This window comes from Brassica napus, chromosome A2 (assembly GCF_020379485.1).
Source record: "Brassica napus cultivar Da-Ae chromosome A2, Da-Ae, whole genome shotgun sequence".
Classification (NCBI taxonomy): domain Eukaryota; kingdom Viridiplantae; phylum Streptophyta; class Magnoliopsida; order Brassicales; family Brassicaceae; genus Brassica; species Brassica napus.
Genome location: NC_063435.1, coordinates 25255800 through 25274027, shown reverse-complemented (window position 1 = coordinate 25274027; position 18228 = coordinate 25255800). Strand labels below are relative to the sequence as shown.

General features: G+C 35.9%; 3 protein-coding genes and 1 long non-coding RNA gene across 5 annotated transcripts; 2 read left to right on the top strand and 2 right to left on the bottom strand.

The window, feature by feature from the left end:
• The first annotated feature begins 1674 nt into the window (after positions 1-1674).
• Positions 1675-5491, top strand: LOC106402052 (uridine/cytidine kinase UKL1, chloroplastic). Its single transcript, XM_013842695.3, has 14 exons — positions 1675-2029; positions 2396-2487; positions 2574-2643; positions 2728-2846; positions 3029-3125; positions 3382-3461; positions 3729-3923; positions 4001-4084; positions 4167-4227; positions 4333-4393; positions 4609-4702; positions 4803-4875; positions 4955-5037; positions 5117-5491. The coding sequence occupies exons 1-14, from the start codon at positions 1834-1836 to the stop codon at positions 5261-5263; spliced, it is 1452 nt and encodes a 483-aa protein (XP_013698149.1). The 5' UTR covers positions 1675-1833; the 3' UTR covers positions 5264-5491.
• Positions 5492-6688: 1197 nt separating this feature from the next.
• LOC106402038 (chloride channel protein CLC-b-like) lies at positions 6689-10070 on the bottom strand. 2 transcript variants are annotated; one of them, XM_048744722.1, is made up of 6 exons: positions 9730-10070; positions 9453-9653; positions 9044-9221; positions 8437-8969; positions 7032-8183; positions 6689-6951 (listed from the first exon to the last, which is right to left on the bottom strand). In XM_048744722.1, exons 1-6 carry the CDS (start codon positions 9909-9911, stop codon positions 6846-6848), a joined length of 2352 nt encoding a protein of 783 aa, XP_048600679.1. In that variant the 5' UTR covers positions 9912-10070; the 3' UTR covers positions 6689-6845. The 2 variants fall into 2 exon arrangements, with proteins under 2 accessions (XP_048600679.1, XP_013698140.1); XM_013842686.3 differs by having other exon boundaries at positions 6689-6950; positions 7083-8183.
• On the top strand, positions 9679-12371 carry LOC125580363. Its single transcript, XR_007318111.1, has 2 exons — positions 9679-9817; positions 9937-12371. It is a non-coding gene; the product is annotated as an uncharacterized LOC125580363 (long non-coding RNA).
• A 4031-nt stretch (positions 12372-16402) lies between these two features.
• BNAA02G28660D (30S ribosomal protein S21, chloroplastic) lies at positions 16403-17438 on the bottom strand. Its single transcript, XM_048744720.1, has 2 exons — positions 16912-17438; positions 16403-16680 (listed from the first exon to the last, which is right to left on the bottom strand). Exons 1-2 carry the CDS (start codon positions 17337-17339, stop codon positions 16557-16559), a joined length of 552 nt encoding a protein of 183 aa, XP_048600677.1. The 5' UTR covers positions 17340-17438; the 3' UTR covers positions 16403-16556.
• Positions 17439-18228: the final 790 nt, after the last annotated feature.

Genomic DNA, 18228 nt, shown 5'->3' with positions numbered 1-18228 from the left:
TACAACGTGCTTCCATTGGATATATGTTGGCTGTTGGATCGTTGATCATAGGCCTTGTTTGGTCTTTCTGAGGATTTAGGAGGGGAGAAAACAAATAAATTTTCGAGTTATTAATTCGTATTTGTTGTATTTTGGATCATTATGTATTTCAGATTTATGCATTTCTGATTTTTTTCATATATTTCCTTATATTTCAGTTACTTTGGTTTCTCACCCTATTGTCCACTTGATTGGTTCAATTGGAATATTCTTTCTTATGCCATTTCATATGCTCAAATTTTATTTTCAACAGTTTTATAGCTATTTTCATTTATTTTTCATGTTATGACTATTTCATTATATTTTTGATAAGGTTTTATTTATCTTTTAGGTAACACTCAATTTAGCTTACTGCAGACTGTAAAATTATAAAATATTCAACATGTTTTTTTCTTATCAATTTTATGCAGTTTTTTTTCTTCAGATAAACAGCAGCACCGAATTAGCTATAACAGAAACGGTATATTTGTATTTAATGTCTGTAGAATTTGCTTGATTTTAAAACATTTTACCGTCGGTAAGTTATTTATTATACACTTTATCTTTCAAATGAACATGTCAAAATCATGAAACTCATGCCTCACTCACTCCCTGTATAATTCTACACGAGTAAATAACTACACTTTAACTGAATTAAAAAAAAGAGATAGAAAGTTGACCTAACAATGAAAAAGTCTTGGATAACTCTAATTAAAAATTGATGAATATTGAACTTTAATAGATTTCTTCCTTGTTCAAAAACGCGGGCGAACTGCCGCTTAATCGTCCGGAAAAACGCTCCACGGACCCTCACCGTGGCGAATTGCACCGGTGCGATGACATTATGCGGTCAGCCGCGTATTGACCGCGTGGACCGTGGTTTAAGAAACTCGGCCGTGTTATAGCGTATGTTTTTGTGCGGTTATGAGGTTTAAAAATTGAAAATCTCCAGTTTATCCAGTTTTTATAACTATAAGATTCTAAAACTTGATTTTGGGTTATAAAACGATCAAATCTATCTGTAATGTACAAGAAAACAAGATAAATCGACAAAAATGGTGAAAAAAAAAAATCAGAGGCGGCTGCTTAGATTTGCAGAAGAAAGAGGAAGGAGATGAGGACAGAAACGTAATTTGATACTCATTAAACCTAATACAAAAACGTCGATATATTGGGTAAAATGGAGCCTCGAACCTGGGAGGGGACGTAATGCTGCACGATAACATGATATCTAAACCACTAGACCAAATTACTTTCTCTGTTACTTGACATTTGCAATTTTATATAACCGATCATAAATTTATTTTAATTAATTTGATCCATATTAATTTGATATATCACAAATATAAATATTATTAATATTAAATTATTAAAAACTAGGTCCCGAGTACTCCCCGATTTTTTTCCGATTTTTCAATAAATCGCTAGGCCCGGGTCAGCCGCACGCGTTACGCGTAGCGAGTTTCCGAACAAGGGATTTCTTCAAATTTACCCAATCAAATTATAAAAAAACTAGTGATGACAACATTAATTATTTAATAACACTACAAAGTCTCCTATAAACCCTATTTTAAAGTTAAAAAAAAAAATAAACCCTATTTTAAAATAGATGAATATTTTAATTTAAGTAGTTTCTTTCAAGTTTTTCTCACAACAAATATTTTAAAAAGACGGGAGGGAGCGAGAGAGGACAAGTAGGGGTTGCCTTATTTGTTCAGAATCATCCGTCGTCACTGATCACTTACACATCATTCCTCTTTTCTTTCTCCGGAGACCTAATCGGAATCTCGATTGCTCTCGTTCGCCGTAAACCTAATGCCGGAAGACTCTTCGTCGATTGACTATGTCATGGAGAAGGCATCGGGGCCTCACTTCTCCGGTCTCCGCCTCGACGGCCTTCTCTCTTCTCCGTCCAAATCCTCCATCTCTTCTCCTTCTCACTTCCGCTCCGCCGTTCCGCCGTTTTCCCTGATCTCCGACCCCGCCGCGCCTAATCAGCCCTTCGTCATCGGTGATTCTTGATTCTCCTTCCCGCGCTTTAGTCCTTGCTTAGTCAATAGTCGAACTCTCTCATATTCCGATTCATCGAGTATCATTTATCTCCCAAGATTAGTGATATCTTGATGGATATCAGTTTCTAGGGCTTAATCATGTTTCCCTTTGATTAAAGAATGTCCAAGAAAATGATAAATGGTTAATTAGGACGTTAATTAGGAGTTCTATAGAGTGATTAGTTCATAGATAGACAGCCTAAACAGATTTTTAGAAAGTTTATTTCGCATATGATTGATTTGGAATGCGGCTAGGCGGCCTAAACCAACCTTTAGAGCATTGGTATTGCAGATATTTGATCGAAAGCTTCTTTTGATTCTTGTAGGAGTTACTGGTGGTACTGCTTCGGGTAAGACCACGGTATGTGATATGATCATCCAGCAACTTCATGATCATCGCATTGTTCTAGTTAACCAGGTTTGATTCTGAAAAGCTATCACTGTATTCTGTTCTCATGTTATCACTCGCTAGCTTTGATATATGATGTATTTTTTTTTTATTAGGATTCCTTTTACCGTGGTTTGACATCTGAAGAACTGGCTCGTGTTCAAGAATACAATTTCGATCATCCTGGTAGATTTTCTTGAATACCGTTCGTTCTTGTTTGAGCTCAGGACATACTGATGAAATTTTCTGACGTCTTTTTTTTCTCTTCAGATGCCTTTGACACTGAGCAGCTTTTGCATTGCGTTAATACACTCAAGAGTGGACAACCCTATCAAGTTCCAATTTACGACTTCAAGACCCATCAACGTAAAGCTGATGCTTTTCGCCAGGTGCCTACTTTGACCTCCTTAGATGTTTTGTCCCTGCGGTTTATGGTTTTAGCTTGTAACTTCATGTGGTTGGATCTTCATAATATAGACTTTTGAAATGTTTATGTTTCAAGATACCCCATATTTGCATCTCTTATGAGGATTATTGTTTGTTAAATCATTTATTGGGGGACTTTTTTCAGGTCAATGCTTGTGATGTCATAATTTTGGAAGGGATTCTAGTTTTCCATGACTCACGAGTTCGGGATCTGATGAATATGAAGATCTTCGTCGACACAGGTCACCACCTTAACTCCAGGATAACTAGCTGCAGTGTATTTGACCTTATTTTTTCTAGGCGAATTCTAAATGATATAGTGACAACTGTATACTGTGATGGAAGTTGTCCACTTCCTATTCCGTAGCTGATCATGCCCTTGACGGATTAACTGACTTCCGCCATTTGTGACTTTGAAGCTAACTTTGAATCTCTTTGAAATGTTTATAATCTTCATCGAAGTTAAAAGTCCTCATCTTAGCTGTTAATTGGTTCCAGATGCTGATGTGAGGCTTGCTCGCAGAATCAGGCGTGATACGGTTGAGAGGGGTAGAGATGTTGATTCTGTGCTTGAACAGGTTAGTCTTTGTTTCAGATTTTGGTATGAAATTTGTCAGCCATGTACATCTATCTAAGTTAGCTCTCTAAATGCGTTAACACGAGACCAGGAACTAGCAACTTATGGTTTTTTTGCAAATACTATAGAACTCAATGTTCCTGATTTTCAAGTGACTCTGGAGTCTAATTTAATTCTTTGAACTGTTCTTCTATATAACGGTGTTATCGTCTGAGCTTCTTGTATCTCTCAACTTTTCTTGTTTTGAGGGTATTATGTTTATTTGCAGTATGCAAAGTTTGTGAAGCCCGCGTTTGATGATTTTGTACTCCCTTCAAAGAAATATGCCGATGTGATTATTCCCAGAGGAGGTGACAATCACGTTGCAGTTGATTTGATTGTGCAACATATCCACACAAAACTTGGGCAACATGATCTCTGCAAAATCTACCCAAATGTTTTTGTTATCGAGTCAACATTTCAGGTAATTTTCGCCCTTCTCCAGATATTTGATGTTTTGATTCCGACAACCATTTTCTCACTCCAGGATCATAATTGCAGATAAGAGGCATGCACACACTTATTCGAGAGAAGGACATATCAAAACATGACTTTGTGTTTTACTCAGATCGCCTCATTCGTCTGGTACTCTTCTAATTCGTATATTCCGTTTCAACGTGTCAGCTTTCAAACTTTGTTATCTCAATTGTTGATGGCTTTATTTCAGGTTGTGGAGCATGGTCTTGGCCATTTGCCATTCACTGAGAAACAAGTAGTTACTCCAACAGGTATTTGTGCCTTGTCGAAATCAAAGCAAAGACCTAATGCTTTATGAGACATTTACTGCTCGATTGCATCCCCACGATTATAATCTCTAATCTTTCCCAAACCAGGAGCTGTGTATAGCGGTGTTGATTTCTGCAAGAAACTTTGTGGGGTCTCAGTCATTAGAAGGTGAGCGTTGAAAGGTATTACATGTTTTAAAAGTTCTTGATAGATGGAGAGTGGAGCTGCTTAGTTTTCCAGTTTGTTTACACCTTCAAAATAAGGGATACAAGAAACGTGTGTAACTTTCGAAGCACACATTGCTTGTTTGCTCATGTGTTGAGTTAGTGCTTTTTCAATTCTATTCTCTTGGCTAAAATTTTCTGGTTTCTACGCTTTACTAGTGGTGAAAGCATGGAAAACGCTTTACGTGCATGCTGCAAAGGGATTAAGATAGGGAAAATTCTCATTCATCGTGTAGGTGACAATGGAATGCAGGTATGTTTTTCTTTACACCTTCAACAGTTTACAAAGACCATCATGTCTCTTTCCTAAAACAAATTAACTTTTTTAAATTCCGTCCTCGCATATGAATCAGCTAATATATGAGAAGCTTCCAAGTGATATCTCCGAGCGCCATGTGCTGCTTATGGATCCCGTTTTAGGCACAGGTAATTTTAGTCATTGTTTCCCTCTTCATGATTTGAGACTGTTTATATTCTCTCAATGTTTCAACGGGTTTTTGGGAAGGTAACTCTGCAAGTCAAGCGATAGAACTACTCATACAGAAAGGAGTTCCTGAATCCCACATTATATTCCTCAATCTTATCTCGGTTAGTGTTAAAATCACAGAACTCTTTCTCTCTCTCTGTCTTCCAGTCACGAATTCACAATCGATTCCACGTTCTGCAGGCTCCAGAAGGAATACATTGCGTCTGCAAACGGTTTCCATCGTTGAAGATTGTGACATCGGAAATAGATCTGTGTATAAACGAAGAGTATCGGGTTATACCAGGCTTGGGTGAGTTTGGTGATCGCTACTTTGGTACTGACGATTAAAAGTACTTTGCTTAATCTCTGTTTGGAAAAAAGTCCCTGCGCAATGGGTTGTTGTGTCTTTGTGTGTGTGTGGGCATGATGATGTTGCTACCATGTTATCAAAACTTGAACACCACGGGAAGGGTTTTAACGTTTGTTTTTATTCTCTTTTTTGTACATAGTTTGATTTCGATCAACAGACCCCATTATTCCGGTTAACACACTTATTCAATGGCGTGTTTTACTCTATTACTGCAAAGACACTTATGAATGTCTTAGTCATCTTCTCCGCCTTCGTAGTAGCCGGCTGTATCCTCAGCAAAGGCCTCATTGCCGAAAGAACTGGCAATCAGGATAAGAACATACCATCCCAACCATCAAAAGTCTTTCCAGCAGCACCATCTAGGACCTCCCCTTTCTCCCAGAGACTCCAGATCAGGTCTACAAGCACCGTCCCGTCATCTCCAACCGGTCTACCATACACACCTCAAGAACCATCACAAGGAAGCTGTAACGTCGATTTTATCGGAAGGATAACCTGTGTAAACGTATTCAGGTGGGAGAGTAGCTTTGCGTCCAGCTAACATCGCACTGTGCTCATAAACCTCAGCTAACCCAAAAATCACTTAACTTGGTGTTGAACTTGGCATCAAGCATTATGTTACAGGTCTTGACATCACGGTGGATGATTGGTCTTGACATCACGACGGATGATCCGTCTCTCGCATTCTTCATGTAGATATAAATAAGTAAACGAGGCCACACCGAGAATGATGCTTACCCGTTGCTTCCAGGAGAGGACTACAAATTCTTCTGACGAATCAGCTTCATGTGATGCAATTCACTCAAGCTTCCGTTGGGGAAGTACACAAAAACTAGAGCCGTCTCTGTTCCTTCTCTACACCAGCCCTGGAACTGAACAAGATTCTTGTGGCGCAAGTAACCCGTCATTGTGGTGCTCAGTGGTGAAAGGGTTGTGGTTAAATTGTGGCCAGTGAGCTCTATCGAAGCGTTTAATGTCCACGGATCCAATGATAGACATGGAGCCTCTGAAGAAGAGAAACGGAGTGAGTACCGCTGTTCTTGATATCACATCTATACTAATATGGCCATTAAAGTCAACAATAGACTCTGCCTCTTTTGGTTATTTCTAGCTTCTAAAATTTTGCTAAGGACTGCAAGTTCTTGTTTATCTAGCAGAGCTTGGGAGCTGAAAAAAAGCCTATGGCGCCAGCTTCTTTCCCGGAACTGACAGGTAATCAGTTCATTCAATGCTTATTTTGCGATTGGTGTTTTCAGCTTTGAAGTTCTGGCTGTATTCAAAGGTTGTAGAATCACAAGGACTCTTGTTAGTTAACTCTCTGTAACAATTGAACTTCAAAAGTACAGGAGACCATTTAGTGGAAGAGAACTATTTTGCTCTCACTGTGATATTACAAGTACATAAAGAGAAGTGTGCTTTGTTTATAACTTATCAACTTATGTTGAGTATGAAGAAAAAGTGCAAAACTGGACAGAAACATCTTCAAGAATGGGAAGGAAACAACATGGCTGCAAAGCCATTCTTACAACCACAGGTAAAACAATAGTACAAGTGAGCAATTCAGTGTGCTTTTCTACCTTTGGATTTTTCCAAGTGAGGAAAAGCTTGTAGAATGTTGTATGCCCTTAGATCCTGCCTTGTTAAGATCCCTACCACAGGAGACATCTGCAAACGATTTTGTTAGTGGTAGATTCATTAGATTTGTTTATACAGTAAAGTTAGAATCAAAGGTATAATAAACTCATTCCTGAGACTTGAATCTTGGGAACAATAAGCAAATGCCTGAGACCCACTTGCCTGAACAGCACCAAAGCCTTGGCCACAGACATGTTCTCCATAACCGTGTAAGGAGTTGTGTTTGTAAGAGGATGAAGATCAACATACATTTGCATTTCAGAGCTTGTGATAGCCACATCGTCAAAGTTGTCTTCTCTCTCAGCCAATTCATCCCATGGGAACTTCTCCCTGACCTCCCACTCCTCTGTTCTCCTCTTCTCCGTCAAGAACCATCTCTTCTTCAGAACTTTAACCAGGTGCGCTCTCAGTATCAACCCGTGGAGTTCTATAGCTCCATTTGCTAGACCCACTTGAGGTACTACTTGTGCTTCATCTAGAACAGGGAAGGCATTATGCGTTGTGTTCTTTAGCACATCAACTATTCTAGCAACCTTTTCTACTCCTTGCAGGGTTACAACAGGTGGCTTAGCATCACCAAGATCACCAACTGAGAGGTTCCTCATCCACGGCTCTGGATTAGCTTCTAAGAAAGGTAAACCTTTAAGATGCAATATGATGTCATAGATACTTGGGTTGAAGCTGTCTCCCACAGTTTTGGCAATGAGAAGCACAATCATTGTAATGGGAAGCAAAAGAAGGTTGTTGGTAAGTTCAAGGAATATAACACAGAGTGACACAGTCATTCTCATCGACCCTGCCATGAGTGAAGCTGCACCGAGAACCGCGTAAAGCCCTTGGTCAATGCTGGTGTATGATCCCATCACTCCACCAAGCATACGACCATATGCAGAACCCATGAGGATGATTGGGAGGAAGAGACCAGACGGCGTTGCAATACCAAACGTGAATAGCCCCAAGATGCAGTAGAGTACAAAGAATATCCAAAGGGAACCCATGCTAAACTCATTGGGAGTGTTGGAAGAGAAGATGTTTCTTACAGCATCAACATTGGTGGTGAGAAGCAGAGTAGCTAGATCACTGTAGTGACCTTTTGGACAATGGAACTGTTTAAAGTTGCCTGATCTTCCATTTGTGGGACATCTCTCCTTTATTGAGGGGTCACAAGGCTTGCATGTAGCTAGGAAAGGAAGACCATAGAGACAAACTGATGTAAAGAGAGATACAGAAAGACTTAGAAGCACCTTGTGGATCTTACCCTTCCTGCAAAATGACCAAACATGGTAAGTAAGTGACTAAAGAGGTTTAGTTTCACTATAATCATGTCTTTTTTCTTTTTTTTTTTAATATTAGAATTCAAATGCTATTATAAAATTATAAAAAAACAAAAAAAAATTTAGCACCTAGATATGTATATGGATGTGTATACTAACTAAATGTTTGGATGCACATCCAGATATTGTATTCAGATGATGTATCAAATACAAAAACGAACATGGCCTATATTTAAACTTACGCGTTGATGAGATTGTAAAGTCTGAGAACTTTATGGAGAAAGTGATTGTAGAGGCTGCCAAGAACTCCACCAATGACACCAATCAAGGTGACAGGGATTATATCAGTTACATGGTAAGTATAAGTTACATGACTCACATCAAACATGATAAGCCCTCCACTTCCAAACAACCCACACTTCCCTGACTTGCAGATCTCTATGAACCCTCTTAGAACCACCACAACAACCGCTGTGCTGAAGAAAGTCCTCCACAACAAGGCGCTTCTCCACCAAGTGGCGACTTCCTCAAGAGCGAAAAGAACGCCTCCGACAGGTGACCTGAAGGCTGCACAGACACCAGCTGCTGAGCCACAAGTAATCAGATCCCTTCTGTCTCTATCGTTATTGAAGTAACGCAGCCACCTCCACTTGATCCTGTGATTGTCTGTACCCCCTTGCCCAAGTAAAGAAGCTATGCAAGTTCCAATGTGAACCAAAGGACCTTCTTTGCCTAGATCAAGCCCAGCTGCAACCGCTCCAATGCTTCCAATGATCTGATCCATTACATACATAACTGTTAAAGTGCTTTCTTGATAATCTTTTTCAAATGACAAATCCAGAAACAAACCTTAACGAACATAGTGGTAGCACCAAACATGTTGGGAGTATCAATGCCATTAAGATAAGCTTTTATCTCAGGGATGCCAGGACCAGCCGCCGTGGGAGCAAAGCACACACAAAGCACAGATGCAATCAACGTCAGTCCCAAATTGGCTCCAGCAAACATCATCAGACCTGTTACATATCTGTTTCCACCACAAGACTTTATCATACATCATCAATCTTAGGCCGACCCTGAGATTTATGGGGTTTAAAACAATTACTAAACATATATCTTTTTTTCGTTTTGGGGCAAAAAAGAAACGCATTAACCACTATAATTTGGGAACCATATCCGAATGTAACAAACACTATATGTATATGTTTGAAATAGTTAGATGAATCTTGGTTCTTGGTTTGGTTTATTACTTTATTACCTTTCTTGTGCAAGGAAGTGACCAACTGCTAAAAGCTTGTAGCCAGCAATGTTTTCAACGGCTAAGTTGATGAGAGTGGCGATAAGACCAGTGAATAGACCGACAAGACAAGCAAATGTCCATTTCAAGAATATGTACTGAAGCACTTGTGTTTTTGATCTTTTTCTCCAATCATGCTTAAACAAATCGTTCTCGTTTATTCTGTCAATATTATCATTAAAATATTTAAAACTGAGACCCTGAAGCAGAGAAGAAGAGAAAGAAGAAGAAGACATACTCATAATCCAAGCTCTCGATGTGAGAAACTTTGGTGCCGACCAAAGCAAGTGGTGTGGAAGAAAGTTTTCGATTAGCCTTAACAAGAGGTTGGTTCAGTGTGTTGCTCTCTGCGTCTCCTTGTTCTCTTTCTTCTCCATTGTAATTAATACTAGTACCAATATGGTTTGTAACTTCTCCCATGCCTCTCTTTCTTTCTCTCTATCAGATAAAGAAGAAACTGGCTTTTGGTCGGAAACTCTGCAACAGAACTGTGTTTAAGGTTCTTGAAGAGCTTTCTCTTTTAAAGAAAGCACTTATGGGTGGGTTTTTCTATTTTAATTATTTATCTTTCCATGCAAATTAATTTTTAGGCTTTTGTCTTTATTTTGCTTTCTACCAAGTTTTATACTAGTACATGTCTACATACATACGTATGTGTAGATGCATATATTATTTGTTTTTTTTTTTGGATCAAATAATCTATACTTGTTTTCTTCTACACCAAACAACCAAATCAATGCTATTTGTTATTTTTATCTGTAAACAAAAAAGGGAAAATTGCCAAAAGAGAACAAAAAAATCAGGTTATTGTCCCTTTGGTATAAAACCAATTTTGTCCATTTTTTCTCATTTTTATCCTTTGTATTTCTGAAAACTAATGAAATAAATAATTTTGTGAATCAAAAAAATTATTAAAAATATAAACAATTAATAAAACATCCATATACACAAGCTGGTAAATTTCTTTTGTTCAAAAACTTGTAAATAAGATTTTTAAAATACGTCTACTAAAAGTAGAATGCGTCTTCTACGAAAAATGGTATAGTAGAAAACGATTTCTAAAATAAACACGTTCATCTACTTCTCTTATAACGTCCATTTTACTATTTACTAAATTTCTAAAAAAGAGGAATGCAAATTCTACTAATCGTAAAGGTATCCACTTTCCTTCCGAATGCATCTTCTACTTTTATAAAGTATTCTAAATTTTGGAGAATGTATTTTCTACAATGTACTCTTATGTCTACTCAAAGTAGAAAGTGTATTCAGAATTTTTATCATTCTTCTAAACTTTTAGAAGTCACCTTCTACGGATAAGAATACCTGATTTTTTGCAAAAATTAATGAAATTTCAGTTAAGAAAATATTTTAAAAATCTCCTAGAAATATTCTAACTTCCTAAAACGTGTTATGGTCGATTTTACTTGAAAAAATTAAATAAAAAAATGATTCTCCCTTCTCTTCTTCATCAATCTATGGTTTTTCCATAATTTTTCTTTTGATTCTTCTCACAAACTCTTGTTCTCTAAGATGCATATCTATACCTCTTTTTTTCATTGCCTTTCAACTGTTTTTTTTTTTCCTTTTCTCCATTAACTTTTTTTTTTTAAAATTCAAATTAACTTTTAAGTTGTATTTAATTAGATTAAATATAAGGTTAGTTTTGGGGTTATGAGAAAAATTATACTATCGAAACAATTTTATGTTGGTTTTATAGCAAAGGGACAGCAACCTTATTTTTTTGTTCTCTTTTAGCAATTTTCCCAACAAAAAACTACATAAAACCTATGAAAACTCCTTTCAAAACATGTTTGTGTCTCAATGGTCCAAATTGATTTAAACACTAAAATGTAACTAAATAACGAAACTATGATAAAATATCAATAAATTAAGACTAAGATCTCTATTTGAAAATTTAACAATGTTTTACAAATGGATTGAAGACTATTTCTGAACCTCTCCAACTCAGCCAAGACATTACACCATACAGATCAGAAGCATCTTTAAGCCTATCACATGTACCCACGTGTAACAGTTCCAATGCGCCAAACTTCTGGAAACCTTGACCTCTTGAGGTGATCAAAGAGACACTTCTAATCTTTTATATATTACTAATAAAAAGTTGAAACAGTTAGCAGTTAGCACTACTAGAAATGGTATTTTAGAGTCTCAGGTAAAAAAAAAAGTATGAACCTCTCAAATGAAAATATCAATATTTTATTTGTTTATTATTTTGGTACTTGTTTTAAAGACAGTTAAACCATTACCTGAATAAAGCTATAACTTGAGTTTCTTATGTATTTTTAAATGTTTATTAAAAAGGAATTGTTCTAAAAGCTTTCTCTTAACTTTAACTTCTTATTTATTTTAATTTTGAGATGCCAACGATGATAATGCTATTTCATTTTTTTAACTAATCTTATAGTATCATTTAGTCCTTCTTTTTCATTTTTCTAATTACCATTTCTCGTCGAAACATATTTGAAAACCATTTTCATAATAAATCGAACCCAACAAGTAACAGTGATAAAACCTACAAAGAAACAAGAAAAAAGAAAAAAAGATAAATAACAATCCAAACTACTAAACTAGACCATAAGATTTTGGTTCGCGCAGCGCAAGAGATTAAAGCAACATTGTGCATGTGATTATCACAAGAAGAGAGTTACCGAACGGCGATCTTGTCTGTCTGTGCCCACTAAGAATACTTGTCTTATCCAAGACCAGTTGGCAGTCGTGGTTCATGTGATTTTTATATGAGAAATAAAAGATTTAAACAAAAGTCGTATATGTGTTTTTCTGCTAGGTTATTAGCATGTTTGTCTCCCTCGCAGTCGTAAAAATTACCGCACTATTTGTCAATTTATTTTTACACTAGTATTGATATTAGCGCTATACCACCTATGATCTACGATTGTGGTAAGGATTTGAGAGAAGCCATCAAACTATTTTACTCTTTTTTTTTGGTGGCCAGTTCGTTCTTTAATATTTTTTGTAGAATGTTTTGAAAACGGACAAAGAAAAGGCCTGACTCCACGTAACACTTGAAACATTTTTAAAGAGATCTAATTATTTAAAAATGTCGATGAATTATCGTTACAGTTGATTATGGAAATGACCTTTTTTATCAAATGGAAATTACCTTAATTAGAGGAGTTTCTCTAGGATTACAAACTAATTTTACATGCCATTTCATTTTGGGTGATGGAAAAAACAGACATGGGTTTCGTGTATTATTGGGATCCGAGGGCCACCTCAATAGTGAAGAAACTTGGCATATATGTATTTCACCACACAAGTAATAAAAATGATATTGTATATGATTACTTGTTATATGAATATATTGATATATATATATCACCACATATGTAGAAAACAATTACTTGTTATATAGATCATATATGTATTTCACCACATATTTATATATAAACAGGTAATCACTTTTTATAATGTCATATATAATATATATCTTCAATGTACGAATATTATACTTTCATATATCACTTTTCTTGGTTTATTTCTCGTTCTCCATTCACTTCTATATATTGATTCTCCCACCAACAGCGTTTTCTTGATAGCAATCCGTTGAATAATCGATTTTAAATTATTATCATTGTTTTCAAATAAATTATTATATTGGGAAACTATCCAAAGATATTCAAAAATGCCTGTAACAAACACATGCATTCCGTCTTCTTTGGATTGTTTAATTCGTCATATGCTGCTCCCGTTTCCAACAAGAAGCTCCAGTAGTCGTCCTTTCCTTCTAGTGTTTTATTTATCCTGATTTAGACTTCTTTAGTTGCATCATTGCATGCTTTCTCTTGTGTTTGATTGTTTGTGTTTAAGTTGCTTAAATAAATTGGTAGCAATATTGTAAAACTCTTAAGAAGGTAGGTAAATTTAACATGATTACACAAAAAACCGTTTCAATGATTTGATGATAAACAATCTATAGGTTTACATATATTTATAACCTATAGATTTTTTCCAACACATATAGATTATTAAGAGCAGGACCACTAACGATAATTCATATCAAACTTAAAGAACATTCAATAATTCGATTAAAAGAGTTGACAACTTGTTGATCTAGTTGTATGAAAAAATTCCAAAAAAAATCATGTCCAATTTAACACGGTGGTCCAGTTTGAGCGTAAAGAAACACAAAGGTCCAACATCCAAAACTAGTTTACAAATGCTTGAAATAAACTACACCGACGTTACTATCTATGATGTAAAACTATTAAAACAACGTTAGCTATACTTAGAATATGTTTTTTTGCTCTTTTGGTATCGAGCGTCTAAGATTTGTTAGAAGAACTGCTTTTGCGTTTTATGTTTTTGCACGAGTTTGAATTTGTGTTCGCAATTAAATACGCTTTTTTAATTTGCAATAATTAACTTACTCTTATATAAAAGTATTACATATATAATATGTTCAGTTCGTATATATATTAATATAATTGTATGTATTAAATTAAATGAAGTTCTAACAACAAAATGCATTTGTGTTTGTAGCCATGTAATTCTGTGACAGTCTGAGCAATATCTCTTGAAACAATCATATGATGGAATGTATTTAAAAGGTTGCTGACGCGTGAATTCTTATCTAATTGGTTGCTTCTTACCTAATCAAAAGATTAATTAGTGAAACATCATAGTGCATTGATTAGAATATATCATTTTATTGGTTAATTCCACCCACTGCCTATTGATTCCTATCAGTCACTTACTTTCTCTACAAGTTGAAATTTTATATAGGAGATTCGATATTAGCTGAAAGAACACGTATTCATTAGCTTACGTCCCTTTTTTGATTCGTTGATAAAAAGCTGAAAACATAAGAGTATAATCTATTGTAAGATTTTGACCGAAAAAAAAAAATCTATTGTACGATTCAATCAAATGTACCTTAAGCTTAACCTTGAAACTTGATCAAAGTTCCAAATTTTCAGATATTTTTGTTGTCGTGACATTTGTCACGCGACCGTTTGAGATTGTTAACGAATAAAATATAAGTCAGTGCTTAAAGTCATTAGTGCCTATGTCTTATTGTCAGAAACTGAATTATACTAGTGAATGTATGATTTTCATTTAATTTCCCTGTTCACAACTGTATGCTTTCATCTAACAACAAATCATGCTTTTAAGAGGAAACTATCTATTACTATGTTAAATATTACTAGTATTTTAAGGAGTTTTAGGTACGCTATTAGAAAATAATTTTAAAGGTCTGATAGCAATCATCATCATCACTGGGAGCTCACATAAAGTGTGCCTAAATATAACTCAGCTCGAGAGGAGTTTTACTACAGCCCATGGAATCTTATTGGGCCTGTTGAGATGATACTTAATATCTGAGTCTGAACTCTGAACCATCATGCATGCTTCTGTGAGATGAAAACTATATGCCATATGTAATCTGTTCTTAAAGAGTTTTTCTATTGAGAGGCAGAACTATACACTCCAAATTTAAGCATGGCATTCGGGTATCCATTTGGATACATATCAGTTTTTTCGGATATTAGTTTTTTGAGTTTTAAAATCAGACTCCATATGGGTATTACAAAATTTTAAGGTGGATTCGAGTCGGATCTTCCGAGTCCAAATTGGTTCGGCTCTGATATTTAGGAACCTGAAAATAAACGAATAAAATATCTGAAACGGATTTGGATATTTATACCCAAAATAATCATATTACTCGATTTAGTTCAGGTATTTTGTATCCAAACTATCCAAACGTACCAAGAAATAACTAAAAATATTCATTATATGTTAAGCTAGATGAGTTTCCAACCTAAAACCAATTGGTGATAAGTGGAGTGGTCCATCCATCTTATATATTGCTAAGGATCCCTTCCAATATCCGATGTGAGACATTTATCCCTAATACACCCCCTCGAGATGATGGCTCTTTGAGCGTCAATCTCAGAATGTTCGGGCAAGGATTGATGGGCCGACTTTGGGTTGGATCGATAATGGATCGGATTGGACTGCATGGATCGGGTTCTGATACCATGTTAAGCTAGATGGACTTCCAACCTAAAACCAATTGGTTCTAAGTGGAGTGGCCCATCCATCTTATATATTGCTAAGGATCCCTTCCATTATCTGATATGTGACATTTATCCCTAATATTATATACAGTTTTGTTCGAGTATTTCTACCAAAACTATTTTATTTTATCTGAAAATACACAAAATATTGAAAAATAACTAATATTTTTTTTGTCATCAACTTAAACAGATTCATACTAACTCTGTTAACCACACCGGGAGCTCCGGATTCATATGAACGACGAAAGACGGTTGCATCCTTACACTGCGTGCTAGATAATCCGCCTTAGAATTCTGCGTTCGTAGTACATGAATGATATCTGAGCTGAGGAATATATTTAATTTAATTAATTTATGATTTTAATTTAAACTATTAAAATAATTATAAGTATAATTATAACAAATATTTTTAGATATATAATTACCTTTTGGATATTCATTCGGTTCTCGGTTCGGACTGAGTCTGATACCGATGGATATAGCAATTTAGGATCTATTCGGTTATATATCATGAATCCGATCGGATTTGAAACCATGATTTTTGGGTCGATTCTTTGGGTCTGGATATTTTACCCAGCCCTACTTAAATTATCATTGTTGTGCCTTTTGATCAAAAACGTTTCGAATATCAATGCGACCTTTTCTTTCTGAAAATAAAATATGTGATTGTATATGTCACTAACTGTTCATCTTAAGAAGCAAAACTAACATATCTACCTCTCCTAGAGAAACCAACAACATACAGCTGCGGAGAATCATCAAAGCACAAAAAAATATGTAATCGAAGGGGCTGAAAATGCAAGTAACCTATACCTGATCATGAAATGCATCACCTAAAGCTAAGATCAACAATTTGCAAAGTCATTATAGAAACATTGGAAGACAAAGATAGATGTCTTAACATTGACAAGAACTCATCACCGAAAACAAGTTATATGCTCATCTGAAGTTACAATGTACCAACTTATAACCGAAAAGGAAGAAAATCTATATGCTGAAAGAGTGTTCAAGAAGGTACATCTCCATCAGGCATCTCCCAGTTATCTTCTTCTTCATCCTTCTTCTTACTCTTGGTTGCTGCCGCTGCTGCTTCTTCTCTAGTCTCTTGAGTAAACTTTGCAAAAGGACGCCTGACAAACAAAACCACAAATACAAACTCAATCCCTCTTCCACGTTTCAATTCTTGAAAGCTACTCTCTCCAAGGTTTCATAAAACAAAATTGTTTAAATTACATTGTTTACTTTTTTATTATATTAATTAATGGTAAATTGTAAAATTTCATTAATTAAATTTTATTGGTTAAAAGTTACAGGAATAATTGATTACAAATAATAATAAGACAGGAGGGTTAAGACAAAACCTTTTCTTGTTACGCTTAGCAGCATCACGAGTCCTACGCTTCTTCTCATCCTGTTTGTTCTCGAAGTATCTCCTTCTCTTACATTCCTGTATAACTCCGGTTCTCATCACTTCCCTTCTGAAACGATTCACCAGCCTCTCCTCAGACTCGTTATCCTCCACAAACACCTGCACGTTGTACCCCGAGCTGCTGAAGAAGAGCGTGTTCGCGTACGCAAGCGACGGACATATCACGGAAGCGAGCTCCGAGGAAAGCGAAGCGGTGGAAGAAGGAGGTTTCTCGATGGCGAGATCGTTCTTATTCCGCCTGTTGTGTGAGACTGTTGGAGTAGGGAGAGCGAGGCTCGGAGGAGGAGGAGTAGGTTTGGTTTGAGGTTTGAAGGGAGAGATGGAGGAGATGAAGCTCGTGAGTGAGAAGGAAGACGCCATTGCTGCGATGAGGAAGATGAGGTTTGAAAGAGATTGGATTGTAGATAAAGTGTGACTCTGTGGATCAGTTACGGGTCAAGATATTGAACCCGGTGGGTTTGGGTATTTAAAACTGGATGCGATAGATGGGCCAAATCGTTTCTTAGGGCCCATTACTGGATTATTTTGTTATTCGTTTTTTTCTCTTTCAAGTTTACCTGTTTTTTTTTCTGTATGTTTTTGAGTTTTGGCTGAGTTGATTACTTGTTTATTTAGAGGTTTATTTAATTTTGCAATATTGCAATGTCTGCTATGATTTGATTAAAATATTTCCCTGGGAAGCGATAATGGTGGTGACTGTCTACGTTGAACTTCCTCTTTATTTAATCAAAAGTCACTGTATACTTTTCAAAATATATTTATTAAGGTGCATTAAAGCTACTTTTGGTTGCTGCTTAATATAATAAGTCTACATGATTTGAAAATCAAGATTTGATGCAACTAACGAAGACTTGAGATTGGCCGGTTGGGCAGTTGTTGATCTCTCCTATGAATCTTACAGAAAGCTATCTATATTTTTCCTTAGCGACTATATACATGTGGAAGTTCGTAAATAAATATACTTTAAATTGTTCAATTCTGTAATTTTATTTTTTGAAAGAATGTTAAATTAATTCAACAAAAAAAATTGTTTTTACAATGGATGTTACTTGCTATTGAAAGTTTAAATTAAAAAAAAATTGAAATAGTAAACTTTCCGGCATTGCCTCTATCTTGAAGCGAACCATTCAGCTAATCCTGTGTCGTGAGTATGGCCATTTGTATCCCGGAAGGATGATAAACGGTTGCAAACCTATTTATCAATCACTTTGATCAATGTGGCCGATAGAGGGACTGTTTGTTTCACCAT

Bases quoted from the DNA above. Each gene is read 5' to 3' on its own strand.
- BNAA02G28660D (XM_048744720.1), bottom strand. From the start codon at position 17,339: ATGGCGTCTTCCTTCTCACTCACGAGCTTCATCTCCTCCATCTCTCCC. The intron at 16,681-16,911 runs GTTTTGTCTTAA...TTTGTTTGTCAG, and splicing joins GCTAAGCGTAACAAGAAAAG to GCGTCCTTTTGCAAAGTTTA.
- LOC106402052 (XM_013842695.3), top strand. From the start codon at position 1,834: ATGCCGGAAGACTCTTCGTCGATTGACTATGTCATGGAGAAGGCATCG. The intron at 4,703-4,802 runs GTATGTTTTTCT...CATATGAATCAG, and splicing joins TAGGTGACAATGGAATGCAG to CTAATATATGAGAAGCTTCC. The intron at 4,876-4,954 runs GTAATTTTAGTC...GTTTTTGGGAAG, and splicing joins GGATCCCGTTTTAGGCACAG to GTAACTCTGCAAGTCAAGCG.
- LOC106402038 (XM_048744722.1), bottom strand. From the start codon at position 9,911: ATGGGAGAAGTTACAAACCATATTGGTACTAGTATTAATTACAATGGA. The intron at 9,222-9,452 runs GTAATAAAGTAA...TGGTGGAAACAG, and splicing joins CACTTCCTTGCACAAGAAAG to ATATGTAACAGGTCTGATGA. The intron at 8,970-9,043 runs GTTTGTTTCTGG...GTAATGGATCAG, and splicing joins CTACCACTATGTTCGTTAAG to ATCATTGGAAGCATTGGAGC.